General features: G+C 37.7%; 1 protein-coding gene across 2 annotated transcripts in view; it reads right to left on the bottom strand.

Annotated features, from left to right (window-relative positions):
* Positions 1–16,108, bottom strand: part of SHC3 (SHC adaptor protein 3) — a 58,965-nt gene that overhangs the window by 28,792 nt on the left and 14,065 nt on the right. For both annotated transcript variants that reach the window (XM_049796655.1, XM_049796654.1), the window contains one exon: positions 6,842–6,912. In XM_049796655.1, the coding sequence (XP_049652612.1) occupies positions 6,842–6,912 (71 nt within the window). The remainder of the gene's footprint in view (positions 1–6,841; positions 6,913–16,108) is intronic.

Below are 16,108 nucleotides of genomic sequence, written 5' to 3'. Positions count from 1 at the left end.
AGAAACTTTTCATCCATTGCTATGCTCAATGACAGCTCTGTTCTCAGTATTTATAGATCATCTAACTTTAAGGAATATTTGCAATTTCAGTACAATCTGTACCTTCTTTTATAACATACAAGTAAGTTTTATTAACTCTGTTTCATTCATCAGTAACAGAAATCTACCTGATTTTGATGATGACTTCTAATACAGTAGTCCTGAACAATGGTCTTATTTTTAGAAAACTAGAGTGATTATCCAGTACCACATCTTATTTAGATGCATCTCTTCACTCTGCATGCACAGACAGTCACATTTGTGCTTGGCAAAACTGGAGCAAACATACACATTTTTTCTTTACAGCTATGGCAAATGTATGCCCCAACAGGCAATGCCACAGAGGTATACAGCCGCTCCTCCACTGCTGAGAACACAGCCATAGACACCTGCAGTTAACCGTAACTTAGACTCTGACAATCTTGGTCCAAAATTTGGGGTACTTTTCAAAGAGGAAACCCCTTAAGATACTGGTTGCAGCTTTTATGAACATAAAATGGGGGTATAGAAAACCTTGGTGTTGAACGCACACCTACAAAAGCCTTCCTTCTGCACAACCCTCCATCTGTCAAGAACAAGGTCAATGATACCAAAAAACTAAAGAAAAATGTACTTGAAGGTTTAGATCTGTCAGATAGCTCAATCCTTTAACTTCTTTTGTGACCTTCAGGGTATTTTCCACTCAGCCTGGTCTCTAGCTGTTTATCCTAATAGTGGTCAGGGAGATGGAGAGAGAGAAATGAAAACTGTCTTCTGTTGCTAAATCAGGATCATAGTAACCTCCAAACTCAGTCCAGACTCAGGTCATTTGCTATAGCATCTTCTCTCTCAAAGAGTAGCCCATAGCACGTATTTCAAAGGAAGGCATAGGAAACCTTACAAAAGCAAAATGAAAAAATTCAGTCTAGCGAATATTTTCCTGTAACCACTAATTGTCTTCATGCCCAAAAAAGGACTTTGGAGATAGGTATCTTACAAAACCTCTTTTTTATTAGAGAATTAAAGTTCTAACACTGCCCTTTTGAATAACACCATAAGATATATGACATTTTATAAATATACAAGCTGTATTTGCCAAAAAAGACCATCCAGTGGTGATGAACTGTCTGGACATAAGAAAGACACTCAAATTCCTTATTTTCTCTGTGTGATCAAGCGGCTAGGTGCTATTACCAGAAGAACTTGAAAGCATCTCTGTTTCCAAGGTGCTAGGCAGTTGCTAACTTTGCATTGCAACTTGCATTTAAAACATGTTAAGCCCACTCTGCCTTGGTCTTTCTGCTTCTGCAGAACCACGTGGAGTCACCAGCTTTCTCAAAATGCAGGGTACAGCTATACCCGTAACTGCTTCCCTGACCATTTGACTTTCAACTGTCCACCTTCCCCTCCCCCTGAGAGGCTCTTTGCTTTCTCACAAAGGCAAGTGGAATGGGGAAGCTCAATTAACTACTCGCACTCAGGCTTTGCATTACCATATATTAGTTGAATTAATCCAAATACTAGCTAACATTTTCCCCACTAATACTACATTGAAGTGAAAGATTTCAATGTTAAGCATACAAAATCCTATTTATTCTAACCCATTTCAGTGCTAATGATAGCTAAACTAGCAAATGTAAATTATCCTCTGACAGTATCAGGCACTATAGCTTTCATTGCCCCACTTAGAGGTGTGCGGTATGAATTATAAGGATGTCCCCACTCACTTTCGAGAATCCTGCTTCCTGCTGAACTGAGTAGTAGTCAGCAGCTCATGCTTCCCAGAGCTTTGGCCCTGAAGTAACTGTGCACAAGGAAAGAGGATTCTTGTTCACACCCCTTCCTGCATACAGCTGTGTATCCAGATGGTGGTGTGGGTATGCGTGTTCTGCCGCCCCCTAAGCACTACCCCACATCCAGAGTCCATACAGCAGAAAGCAGGGGTGAACCACACTCACCTCCCAAGCAAGAAAGCACATTAAGGAGAAGACTGAATACAGAATTCACTGCAGATAATACATTACCTATCCGCCTTCAAAAATCACAGGGGAAACATTCTTCCTTTTCAATGTCTTCCGTCCTTCTTTCAGTGATGCTTGCTGACAGTGAATTTCTGCAAAGAATACAGATGTGGTTGAAATAAACACTACGTCAACTGAACTTCATTCATACTGTTTAGCACTGGACTCAAACCCAGCTCTAAATCTGGATTTCCACCATCTCCCCTCCAGAAGCTTGGGATATGGATGTAGATGGATTTGGTTTTCAAGATTAATAAAGTTCAGGCCCCAGATCTGGAGAGGAATCTCTTTCAAATTGTTCAGCCCCACAGAGTTCATGGAGAGGATTGGGATCAGAGTCTGGATTCAGGTCCACTGCTGATACAAAGTATTTCAGTCCTCTGATCTACTTGCTATTAACACAGCATGCAGTATAATGTTTTACTCAGCATGTGGAGGTGTGACTTTCTGAAGCTGCGTGCAGTAAACTGATTGCATTCAATTAAATACCAAGGAACATGCAGCCTTTTAGTCCAGACACTGCTGTAGGACAAACAGTGCATGCAACATTATTCTAATTCAAACCAGTGCATAACTATACTCATGCATACAACACAGTAGTGAAGACTCACTACACTATAACAGATTTAACAATAAGCACACAAACATACTATATGAACTGCAAATGCTGCACGTGTTGCAAAATAATTTTACCTGATTTATTTAATTTTTTTTAATAAACAGCCTGAGGGCACAAAGGGCCTGGCCACACAAGTTTAAGAGTGGCCCCTTTCTGTGACGATGATGGTAGGTTTCAGAAGAACTTAGGACCACTTGTCACCTGCAGTTAGCTCAGTAGTCTCGCCTGCTAGTCCTCCTGTTCCTCCACTATGTTGAAAATGAAATGCTTCTGTTCGTCTTGCTGCCCAAGAAAGTGATCTTGACTTCACAAGTGTTACAAGAATTGTCACTGGATAATTAATGATGCAACATGTGGATTCATCTGGCTTTTATTTATCATTATGCATAACTGCTGACCCTTGGCTTGCACATCCATTTATTTGCTCAAGAATTCACATGACATTACATTCATTACAGAAAAGAATAAATACAGTACAGCTGATTAATACTACTCTAGTTCTCCTACTTCTCCTGTAGTGAAAGAATCTTGAGACTTCAAATGTGAAATGATAAAGGGGGAAATCTGTTATAAATTGTACATAGCTGTTCATTTTTCCTCAAATCAGATCCAAAATTAGGTGAACAATACCTTTTGTCAGGCACCACCAAGATTGTTAAGATCTGATGAGGAGTATGACAAGTGAAAGTGCTTGCTCACTGCTTTCACATGAAGATAAATGTATTGCTGCAAGTTTTAGCATTTTAATTTACAAAAAGTGAAAAAGCAAACCAAAAACAAGTTATAGGCCAGGTACAACAGCGTTAGATGGCACAGGTTGATTTTTCACATGTCTGACAAGAAAGGAAAGACCACTGGCCAAACTGTTTACACTGGGGCTTCAATCCAGTTCCTGGAGTTGAAGTCACAGTTCTTCATTTGTCAGACTGGTCCATACATACACAATGATGTACATGCTTTCCTAATGTATTAATTATAACAGCTGTGATTTTCAAAGCCATGCAAAATATCTGGACAACATTTCCCATTTACTTTTTTAAAATGGGTGTCTAATCCACTAGATAACTGGAAATCTTAGCCCAATTTTTAAGTAATTTCTAAATGTTCACCCAACAATTTAAGTGCCCTTTACAAGCACTAATTCATTTAATCACAGTTGTCTGTGACTGAGGCTAATGGTTTCTCCAAAATACCGCCCAAAGTTTGCAGCAGAGCCAGAGACTACACAACTCTCCCTCCCATGACTGAGCCACAGAAGATTTTTCTTCTAGGAATTGGTGCTGCTCGTCTTACTTTGGGGTTTTGTTCCTTCTCAAGGCTAGCAGAAAGGTAAAATGACATACGCAATAACTGGAAGTCAGAAATAAGGCAAATGTAGGATTCCTAATGGCTGACTTCCTATGTTTGAGCTCTGCAATGTGGAGAAAAAGCAAAGGTAAGAAAGCACGCAGGGACAGGGATGTGATGCAGTGCTAGAGAGGGAGTAAGTGCTTTGTATGTGTCTTTATTAGGAAGAGATGCATCCAGACTTCCACGCTAAATCAGGTAACTTGGCTCATCTTTTCTGTTTTTTAATCATATTTAGTAAATACCACATAATACCAGAAGTCATATTGGCCCAAGACAGATCACTTTCTCCTATGACTGGTTTTGCAAGGTCTTGGAAAAAATAACAGATTAAACAGGTGTGAAGCATGCAGTAGGATCAATTTATAAAGTTATGGGTCAGAAAGGGATCAGAGCTGCCTTGACATGTGTTTCTCCAGTTGTGGGAAACAGCACAGAGAAGTTTACACAGCCCCACGCACAGAGAAGCTTTACTGCAGCTGTGGTTCTAGGTTCCTCAGCTGGAGCAGGCACAGTTAACTTTACTAAATCTACAGACCCAAGACTCAGTCACACTCCATCACCAGCCATGACATTACATGGACAGTTTTCTTACTGGTGGTAGGCTGCAGAGAAATCAGCAATGGACATACCTAAATATAAATGTATGACATAGTAGACATAAATGTAACTTTCAGGTGCTTTTATTTTATTTGTAATCAAAGGGCTGCACAGACCATTTGGTGCCGGCTGTCTTCTTAAAAGGGAATTGGTGCCTGTAATATCAGAACATCAGCCTTATTAATTCAGTGCATACCTTAAGGCCTATGTTATGTTTCTTAATGCACACAAGCAAGTTAATCAGCAAATGTGAATTTTAATAATTCCTTTATAATATTTTCTTAATAAAGAATAGGCTTGTATGTGAAATGCTAGATGTCAAAACATGTGGGTACTTAAGACATGAGGATTTCTAGAGGCAGATGAGTTAACGAAATGCAGATTAAGATGCTAGATCCTGATTCAAAAATCACCTAAAAACTCCTACTTTCAAAAAAGTTTTAGATCAGGAACTTCATGATCAGAATGATGAGTCTTCATTGGTTTATGATAAACAGAAAATTGCAAATGCAAAATAAGAAGCAAAACAGGAAGATACAGCTTCCTCCTTGAAAAAATATCATGTACTTTAGATGTGGTCAGAGGAAGATGAGCCAAGAAAATGCCCACCATGTAGTCAAATATGCTATAACTTCAACAGAAAAAAAATATAATCCCAGATCTGTTTCACAGTAAAAGCCAAGATTCACTTTTGTATTGAAAGAACTATAAGATAAAGATACTTTGTTTGTGCAGACCATATTGCTTTAGATCAGCAAACATGCCTAAGTATTAATGGCAGAATTGTGCCTTTAAGCTAGGTAATAAGAAAAGTGTAACACTGTTCCAATGAAGACATGTAGTGAAAGAGACCGTGCAGAAAAATAAAGCCGAATTCAGTTCACCTTCAGGTATAGAATACAAAAACAATAACTTATCACAACTGTTTCATAAGCCAGTATGATTTAACTTCCAAGTGGTAAACACAAATGTGCCACCTGCATTAGAACTACAAGCCTTCTTAGACATGAAATCATTTTAAAAGGTCACTGCTGCAAATACCAGAGAAATGTACACGATGAGTTTAAAAAAGTACAGTAGTAAAATTCTCAGATATCTCCATAGTCCACATTGCCTAAAAACCTGAATTCTGTTATTTACGTGTCCTTGTGCTTTTACACCTCTCATCAACGCAGTATCTTGACAAATTAATGATTAACATTTTGTAACGACTTACGGGCTCCAATTCAAAGCTGCTATACGCAAGTGTAACTCAAAGTCAATGCATATACCATACGACCAGCATCCAAGCGTAAAAATAAGTAATTTTTCTCATTTAATAAAACAAATACTTAGCTCTCTATGGTATGACAAACGGTTTATGGTAGACCATCAGCAACTGTAAGACACCTCAAAGAGGTGAAATGCAAGCACTGTATCCAGTCATACCACTTTATGTGTGTTCCTTTGGAAAGGATTACTTCATTATTTCAATGCCAGAATTTGAAAACATGGTCTCCAGTTGCTAGAAGATGTCAGTGCTACAGTCCTCTGTAATCAATGAGCTCAGCTTTTGAAGCGAAGATGCTTGCAAAACACTATTTCCTATAGTTCTCAGAAAATACTCTTCTAGAAAAAAAATTATTCATGGACACTCCTTGGGGACAGTGCTGTACTTATGTAGCTCTTGCAAAAATACTGTGACAGGTTTAAAAGAATTGTAATAAGAACCTAATACAAGCTTCTTACATACAGTCTGGAAAAGACAACACTCTTCATTTGTCTCTGGTACCATTGTGGTGATATATTTTCATTTATATCCTTTGTACAGCCAGTTTGTAATCTGACATCTTTTCATAAGAAATTACTACAAAAAACTATAAAAATGCTGCTCCAAACCAGCTCCCTAGACTAATTTTGACAAATGCATTGTAGATTTTAAGAATATTGTAATTCTCAGTGGCTTAAATGTCATGAGATTGGTACCAAGATAAGTGCCTTATTTGGCATAACAAACAGGCAAAAAATTTCTAAAGCAATTCCTGGCACAGCAAAAGACCATGAAGAAAATATTCCTTAAGCCCTGTTGGAGCTATATTAATACCAGCTAAGAGATTTACCTTAAAAGCAAAATTAAAAGGTGGACATATGGTATCAAAAAATTATTTACTACGTGTTTTGCCATCTTCTTGGCCTCTCCACTGTGGGGACGCAATTCAGAAGTTACTTTAAAAACCATACTTTCACAAAGTCTTACCTTGCAATCTGTGTTCTAGTGCTGAAGTCAAGAGATCTCATTGAGCGTAAGACTTCTATGCACCCCAAGTACTGTAAGGAAAAAGAAACAGTTGGAAAAGATATTATAATTATTCTTGAGTTCTGGGAGAAAATGCAGCTAATCATTAAAAGGCATTGTACAATTCTTATTTTTACATTTGATTTATCCTATGTGTCAGGTAGGTTTTTATGATTACGTTCTTGTATGTCACAGATTTATTCCATAAACATTTTATTTCATTTAAGTCTCAAGTTTGGTTCAACATATCTTTTTACATTTAATCTAATCACCGTAATATACCTAGTTCATAATGTGTTGATGTGCTTTTTAATTTTCCTCTATCTTAAATGTTCCATTTTAGATACAAAGCTAATCAAAGTAAAAAATAATATTAATGAAAAAGGAAGTGTGGTAAAGCAAATTCATCTAGCACTGATCAGCATGAAAATCATATTTAAGAGGGAGAGAACTAAGCCTCATTAGAACAAAAAAGGTAAATTATAGCAGGGCGAGATGAAAAGAGCACCAGCAATCCGAAGAGGATTCCTTAATAACCAGCTCAGGGATAGATGGGATTTAGTATTTTCATTAATGACACTACTATAAAGATATAGGAAAATGCTAACAAAATATACTAATAACCCATGCTGGGAGATGGCTTCAACAGGGTCATTCAAGAGAGGAATGACATGAAGGTTAGCTAGTAACTAGGAAAAGACTGGACTTATTGACCCAGATTTCTGCCCTGCATCTCTATGAAAAAGAGGGAGTACCATTAGAAAATATGTTAAAGTATAACAGTATCTATCACAGGATTGAGAAAAACTCAGGTGAATCTTCTAGACTTGCTTCCAAAAGTGGGCATAATTTACAGGTGCTAAAGCCTACATGCAGCTACAGCTCTTGTCAGATAATTGGATAGTGGCTTTGTACAAACTGACCCATGACTGGCATATCCCATGGCAGTATCTTGCATGTAGGTTAAGTATTCAACCACATACCTGACTTTTGAAAGTCAGGGGAGACAGGGATGAGTCTTTACATAATGAGCCCGATAATGCTATTCTAGTATTGTGGGGTTATATCAGCTTTTATATTAGTCTTATATCAGTTTTTATATTTATTCTCAGCTACAGATACATAATGCAATCTATTTGGGTATGAAACTGGTGCAAAAAATCAAGTGAGGCCACTATTTTCTGTCTGTTTGGGAATTTTATTTATACTGAAAAAATGGTCTTTTAATTAGAGAATCATTACACCAGTAACTGTACTATCTAGAGTTTCAACAATGCTTTTTCTATAGAAATGTGCATGTGACAAACTGTTTACAAGCCGAGGGAGTATCTAGTTTGTTTTCCCATGTCCATGATTTTTTAATTTATTGCTATCAAATGTTTTGAAGTCATTACAACACTGAACAAAATGAACTAGAATATCAGGTGACTCCTATTCATTAAATTGCTGAAACTTGGATTATAATAGCCCACAGTTTCTGGGAAGGGTGGATTTCCTAGGATTTTTTAGAAATCTCCTGCAATCTTATATATTTGAAAAGCTTGTAAAATCCTCATGGAAAATGTCTTCTCTATAGAGATCCTGGCATATCAAGCTTTCAAACTAAGGGTCATACTCTCAAGCTGTTTAGATTATCATCACTCCTCTATCATTGCAAAATTAGGTAACCCTCATATCTTATTAGAAGTAGATTCCTATTTTACATATACTTCTGCCTGAGTATTTAAAGCATCTAGAACAAGATTTTCATGCTCTGATGCAGGAAGTTGAGCCATTAACTCTATTTTTAAGATCTCAGAGGGTGATTTGATTTGCTTGGGGATGAAGTTCGTTAAACATCAATTGAGATAATCAGCTGAAGTCAGTTAACTTATGCCAATATACAGCAATGAAAGATGTTTTGCTGTACTCTTTTTGTGTCATTTTGTTTTATTTGTAGGATGCTTTTATAGATAAATTTTCCCAAATATTTATTTCATATGAGATATTTTTATAATTAAATAAGCTGTAAATGGTATAACTGTTCAAAGGTACCCCTGTGATTTTTTGTTACTGGAATACTTGGTTTTCATTATTTCATCAACCTGTTCATTTAGACCACTCAATACTAAAACACTCTTGGATTGCATTTGTTCTTTCTCCTATCTACACTTGCCACAAGTCTTTTAAAGCAAAGTAGTTGTACAAGTTTGAGAACCAGATCCAACATTTTAGAAGCAAACTCTGGAAGGTAGTTTGACAAGTACATGCAGGCGTGCAAATAAATACACAAACACATGTGCACACAAGTCACTCAAAATAAACACACAAATAATTAGACAAATACCCATAAGCATACTTAGAAGGCGTGCATTTAGACTCCTTTGAGTCATACTACCTGATCTGCATCAACAAAAGTGGAGACAAAACCAGACTGAAGGAAGGTCAGATGGAAAAATTACCCTGTACTTGTTTTATGTATAGCACAGAGACAGTTGAACACAACATAGTAAGGTTTGCAGTATTCCTGACTGATCAAGGCAAAGATGGCAACTGATTTTCTGGGATAAAAGATGTGAACACTTAATCACCACGGCATGTTTGCAAGTAACGAAATTACTATAAAAACTGACATTCAAAAGGTCCAAAGGCCAACTACAGGGACATATAACTCACCTACTTCTATGCTTCAATTATTCCCCAAGACCAACATTGCTCTCTAAAAATATCCATTTGAAGTACATCCTGACAAGGATCCACAGAAAGGAGACATACAACCAAGATAGCAAGTAAATAAATTATTCATTTATTTCAACAAATAAATATCCTGATTAAAAAGAAATGCTATCTTTTGCTTTAGGCATTCTATGAAACATTTAAATTATAGTTATAAAACAGTCTACTTCTAAAAAAGCTCCTCTTCACCCAGCACTTAATGTATATTCTAACCAATCATCTACTGTGCACTGTGATACTTATGAGCTCCCACTACCATCCTCCCTCACATTTCTCAGGAAACAAATATACCGAGGCGCAGCCCACCTTGAAGTAGGAAGATTTGGGACTACCAGTTCCAAGCTCTCTCAGGTAACGTTCTGCCTTCTGTCTACTTTCTGATATTTGAATGAGTTTCCAGCTTGTATACCTTCATTGAATGCCCCAAGGAAAAAGTCTTTCATATGAATGAATACCTTCCCATTCAGAAGTTTTAGATTCATAAGTAGCACTTTGCATGCTAAACAGCACCTTGCAGGAAGCTCGTATAAATCTAAACGCAGAGTGCCACAAACTCCTAGGACCATACCTCTGTCATTGCATGAGGTTCCAACATCCTTATTAGCTACAATTCTTCCAGGTATATGTAAGAGGTGGCCATATATAACCCAAGTTTCTGGTTCATCCCATAGGTGAAGATTTTTCCATATTCCCGAAAGTACCTCTGTCTTCTCTGTGACTCAGTCAGAAAATTCTTGTTTAACAACTAAAAATTTTTACTGTATGCTGTGCAAGAAAGGGTATTGAGTTCTCCCAACATTTGTCAGAAACAGACAGCTCAACACATGAGCGCTGAGTGCATTCATGTGCTTGGAGTGAAGAGAAAAGGCAAATGAGGGTAGTCACTGTCAGATGTGCCTTTTTGCTCCATGAATATGAACAACCTTGTTCAGTGTTTCCTAACAAGCTCTTCAAAACACCAAGTTACTGGAAGAAATATTCCATTGTTTGACTCAGAAGCTAGTAGTAACAACAGCAACAAATGTTTTTATAAAAATGTAGCAAGATGTAGCCCCATACAGCACTGCAGCGGTCCAACCTTGGAGTGACAAATGCTTGAATGCTTGAGTGGCATATGCATATCTAATAGCAGATGAGTGTCTGCCCTGAACATGGGTAGCAAGAATATCTGCCCATCACCTACTCTCAAACAAAATAAGGACTCCTAATTTCTGAGTCTGAACTACTGGAGTATCATTAGCTCACCAAAACTGCATGGGTATTCTTAGTACATTAAGCTAGACTGGTTTTAATCTGTGTAACTGGATGACCATCATCAAATCTGAGTAGTTCACAACATTGCAGATTGTACCTGCAACACACATAGCCTTGTGCAAGTTAGGTAAGAGATAACATGGTTACATCAGTAAACAGACATGCACTTGCGTTGTTAGCCAAAAATTAGCTAGTGCCTTCAAATATCGATGTATCTGAAATCTGCACTAACGTTACATAGCTGTTGATAATAGCCTAGGAGGCTCAAAAAATAGATTCAGATTCATGGGGTTTTGGGTGGTGTATGTAGACCTAATTTTTGAAAATAGAAATCTCTGAAGCATATTATAAGATAACCTGTAATAAACTGGTCAATTCACTGCAAGTTTCTCACCCACAGGCTTAGGCTGTGCTTTTACTTGGCAAGTGAAAAAGTGAGCATCTTTTTACTTGCTGCATCTGCTCCTCATGTGTATCTCAAGTCATATGCCTATATTTCATTATTTCTTTTCTTTTTTTTTTTTTCTTTTGGGGGGGGGGGGTGTTCTTTGTTCGCTTTTGTGGGGTTGTTGTTGTTTTGCATTTTATTCTTGTTGGCCAAAGAGCTAGTCCAGAATTAGAGTATACCCTTAAAGTAAATGAGTAGTTAGTATGAATTGACTAATGCTACTTAATTCCAGTTGAGGACTCCCTTATTTAAAAATAAGAGCTTTTATTTCAAATTCAGATTATATTGCTTCTATTGCAACATGCATTTATTTATGCATCAAAATGACAGTTCCTTCTAACTTCAGATATCATCATTAACAGCCAAAGGGGCTTCTGAAATGAGCACTGAGAGTTCCATAATGTTCCACAATACTTACGACTTATTTTCAAGTTTGCCATCTACCATAAATCATATTAAGATTCAAGCCCAGATACACCCTACCAAGCAGGGCATAATACAAACATAGTAGCAGCCCAGGACTTGACTTCAAGATAGTAAGTTTGTCCACAAGTAACTGTGGACGCAGTCAGGATTTTTAATATCCATACTGATGCACGAAAAGGAGAAGAAAAAAGCACAAAAGCAACCCAAGTCATAGCCAGAGACTGTAGAATTGGTAATTAACAAGGAACTGTAATCAGAAGGTGTTCCCTTTAATAAAATAAACTAAGTAAAAGAAAAATAATAAAAGCCACAATATTTCCTAATTTTTAAAATTCTGCTTTATCTGAACATTTATTTATTACCTTGAATACCTTACTAATTTGACTGAGACATGCACCACAAATTACTTAACTCAGCTAATCAGCAGGAAAACATCATAAAAAGTTAAGATAGCTTATCACAACATACATTTGCTTCTTTACTTCATAAGGAGGTCATAGCATAGTTATATGTATTTGATTAAACTACATAGTATCCTGTAGCAGTATATTCATTAATTTTGTGAAGACAGTGGAATCTTAGAAGCATTATAAATTCACAAAAACACTAAACTCTTATGTTAAGAGAAAAAAATACATTTTTCTGAAATACTTCAGGCACATCTGGCGATACAAAATCCTTGCCAATCCACAAAATAACCCTCTGATTGGCAGTTGCCAGTCTGCCAGTCATATTATCCATGCACTAACAGAGGCCGAAAGAAGTCATTGACAAAAAGCTGTCTGAAGAAATACAGTAGCAATACAGTCCTTGCTATTTTTTAAGATAAACTGAGTAGAGATTATACCTAGGATTCAAAATACGTAATTATACTTTCAGTTACCCATAGCAAAATCCCTTACCCTATGGTAAAGCACTTCCACAGAAGGCTGTAAAGATATTGGCATGTGGCAGGAGGACCTTTCCTTCCACATCTTCAGGAGGAAACATAACTGCTTGGCATTTTTGCAGACAAATTTATCCTCATGCAGCCTATACAAGGAGGACATAAAGCCTCCACAAGAAGGAATCTGACGTAGTGTGTACACCCCTGTACCAAACTAGCTCATCAGATTTGTGTGAAAGGCAGAGAGGGTCTGGAGGCATGGCTCTGCATCCAGGTAGTTGTGTGAGTCCTCCTAATATGAAAGAGTGGCTCCTCATCCTGATGACAACAAATGGCCCAGACACAGAAAACAGACCTTCCCGAGTTCTTTTTCACCTAGATTCGCCCGTTAGCAGAGCAAAACGAAAAGGAAAGAAGGAAGGGAAAGAAGGAGAGTGTGCTAAATAACGGTGGGGATGCATTGCATGTTACCCACAAACTCAGCAAGCTTCTTCAGGGGCTATCATCTTACGCACAGTTACCTTTAATTGCAATCATTTGCTAAATAATGCTTAGCCTTTAACAACAGTTCACACTGACCGGTATTTACAGCACTCATGTAAGTTTGTATAAAATTTTGTTTCCAGTAGTACTGATATAAAATACGCTGTGCATATGCAGCAGCTTGAAAAGCATAAATCCTCTCACCCATTCCCAGAAAGACTTTCAAACCTTTACAAAACAGGTAAACAGTTCATTTAGTCAGGCTAAATATGGAGGCAGCCTATGTTTTGAATTCACATTGAATAAAAAGATCACTTTAGAAGAAGGGGTACTCTGAAGACATCTCTACATAGCAAAGACTGAAGCTGTCATGCATATTCCATCAGTAAAGCAAGATGAGGTAGGATATGAGCTGATGTCATGAGCAGTTATGAGGACCTAAGACTGTGGGAAGCTCCTAAGGCTGAGTTTACACTTGAAATCTTTTGAATAAGTATTTAAATACTGAAAAAGAGTATATGTAAAGGGACTTTATACATATGATGCTAGTCACTGACCTAAGAATGTGGTTCAGCTACCTGACTGGGACATAGGTCTTGGTGGCAGCTCAGTAAATCTTTCTGGACTCAACAGTCAGTTAGCTCACTGGAGAGCAGGAATGACTTCCGAAGCCAAACCAGAACAAAAAGTAGCACTATAGGGAGGTAATTTTCTGTCTCATCAAAAAGTCAGCATTTTCTGAAGACCTGCACTCTAATGTGCAATAAACTTTTTTTTGTTTGGTTGGGTTTTTTTAACCTTAACAGCTGCCCAGTGCCGAGAGGGTGTTTGCCAACCTCAGGCAACCTTTTCCTGGTAGGTGGAGAACCGCTGTATGTTGTCCTGACATCGCTGTGGCAAACACCCCACCCAAATTCTGACACAACAGAAGTCTGCAGGACACCCTTTCACGGCAGGTGTTGCTGATCACACAAAGCACTCATCAAGGAGCAGAAAAGGCAGCCTTTGGCAAATGCTGGCTACCATCGACTGAGCAGATAGCGCAGTGGGAAGAAGGTCCTGCATGCACACAACCGTGCAGATTTATGTCAGTGTACCTGGATATTTTAAGGAGAGGGATGGAATGGAAGATTAGTTCCATGACATTTCTAATGTAGGGTGAGTTACAATATTAGAAAAAGCTGTGGGCAGAAGCAAGACTGGATATTCAGAGAGAAATAAATTTGTATGAGCAGTAGTCACAGAACCTTAAGTCAGCTGCTAGAGATTTCAGTTCGTCTGGTAGTTTGGGATATAAATATTTGCTTTTAAATGCTCTGCTTCACTATCAAGTAACATGATATTGAGATCTCACCTAACATGAGTGTTACACTCCCAGCCATGCCATAGTCTCCTGCCCTTCCCTCCCCTTGGGGCAAGACACATCTTCAGGACTACTGGAAGAAGCAGATCTCCAAGGGTACCTGATGACTGTGGTCTACTCGCATATGCTGAGGGAGCCGCTCTGTACCTCTGTCCCATGCTTCCCCAGCATCTGCACAACAGCACACCTGCTTGAGGGAGCAGCAATCCTGCATGAAAGAAACACTGGCAGCCTTGTTCTGAATGAGGAAAAGGCCCTATATTTAGACATTGTCAGAATGTAACACCAAAAATGTGTCATAAACATATGCTGCCGTGAAAAACAGACAGGCACTCTTCTGTGCTTTCATACTTCTGCAGTCGGTAATTTTTACACCAGTAAGTAATCATGTATAGAGCTTTACAGTGAATCAATATTTCCCCCAAAGGTTTTTTTTCTCATTAAAGAATGCATGTTCTAATCCAGACAGAAAACTCTAAGTAAGGATTGATCGAATAGAAGTGGAACAGAAAATCTAAATCCAAGTCTTCTTCGGGGTTTAACTATAGATAAGCCTTGACCCTTCAGCTGTAAATTTATCATCACAAATTGTTCTGTGAGACAAGTAAACCAACAAAGCTTCTGAACTAGTACAAATGGTGATGGATATGACTGTCTATTGCACTTCTCTTGGAAATAGGTGGTTTGCTTCTTCAATAACAGGTGAGAGGAGAACACAGTTCTCCCAAGAATACCTCCAGTTTTGGCCAACACCTAGCTCTTTCCTATGTCCTCTTGTACAATAACTGGCTTCTGTAGTATAAAAATATTTCAAATATTCCTATATATGCAGACTTTAACAATTCTCAACTGGTGAACATTAGCTTACTCTTTCAACTAACTGCTTTATCCTATTTGAACACAAGGCTCGGGTGTGCACAACTGTAATAATAAGGGATTTAGGAGGCAAACATATGTATTTTGTGCATGAGATCAGTACCTCCCAGAAATTACTTCTATGATTTATATACTTTGATTCGCTAATTGACACATTATTTTTAGTATAATTCAACGCTATTTTGGCTACTTATGATGTTTACAAGGTATTGCTTCTCTATTTTATTTTTTTAACTGAACGCTTGGATTTTCAGTAACAGGAATGCTGCTAAAATTACGCTATTAAACTATTTTGGTAAAAGAGGTAACCTGCATAAGCTTTTGATCTAATTATCATAGTAGAGTTATAAAACATTTTCATAAGAGTCTGCAGGGAAGTAAGACTTCTCTGTGTATCTGTGCCTTGATATATTTTGATTCACTGCACCAAACAGAAACAGTGTTTATTCAGCATCGAGAGTACAAAATAACAAAAAGAAAGGTCACGTTTTAAAATTTTCACTGCATGACTGTGAGTCACTGCATATTTGCTAGACGTCTAGCTTTCATCATGTAAATCCTTTTACAGTGAATTTCCTGAAGATTTTCATAAAGGCTTTCAGTCATAAGTAAAACAAGACTAACTTCCAAAGGGATTCTGGGATCAGCTATAAAACAAAGTGCCTAGCATTGACTAATTAATAGTGAAAGGCTGAGAAACTTTTTCATCTAAATAAATTCATCCTAAGTCTAACCCACTACCAGTAGAAAAATCATCTTCTAAACAAAGGCAGGCAA

The sequence above is a fragment of the Accipiter gentilis genome, chromosome Z, assembly GCF_929443795.1.
Source record: "Accipiter gentilis chromosome Z, bAccGen1.1, whole genome shotgun sequence".
NCBI lineage: Eukaryota > Metazoa > Chordata > Aves > Accipitriformes > Accipitridae > Astur > Astur gentilis.
Note: the sequence above shows the minus strand (reverse complement) of the source record. Positions and strands in the feature narration are given on the sequence as shown.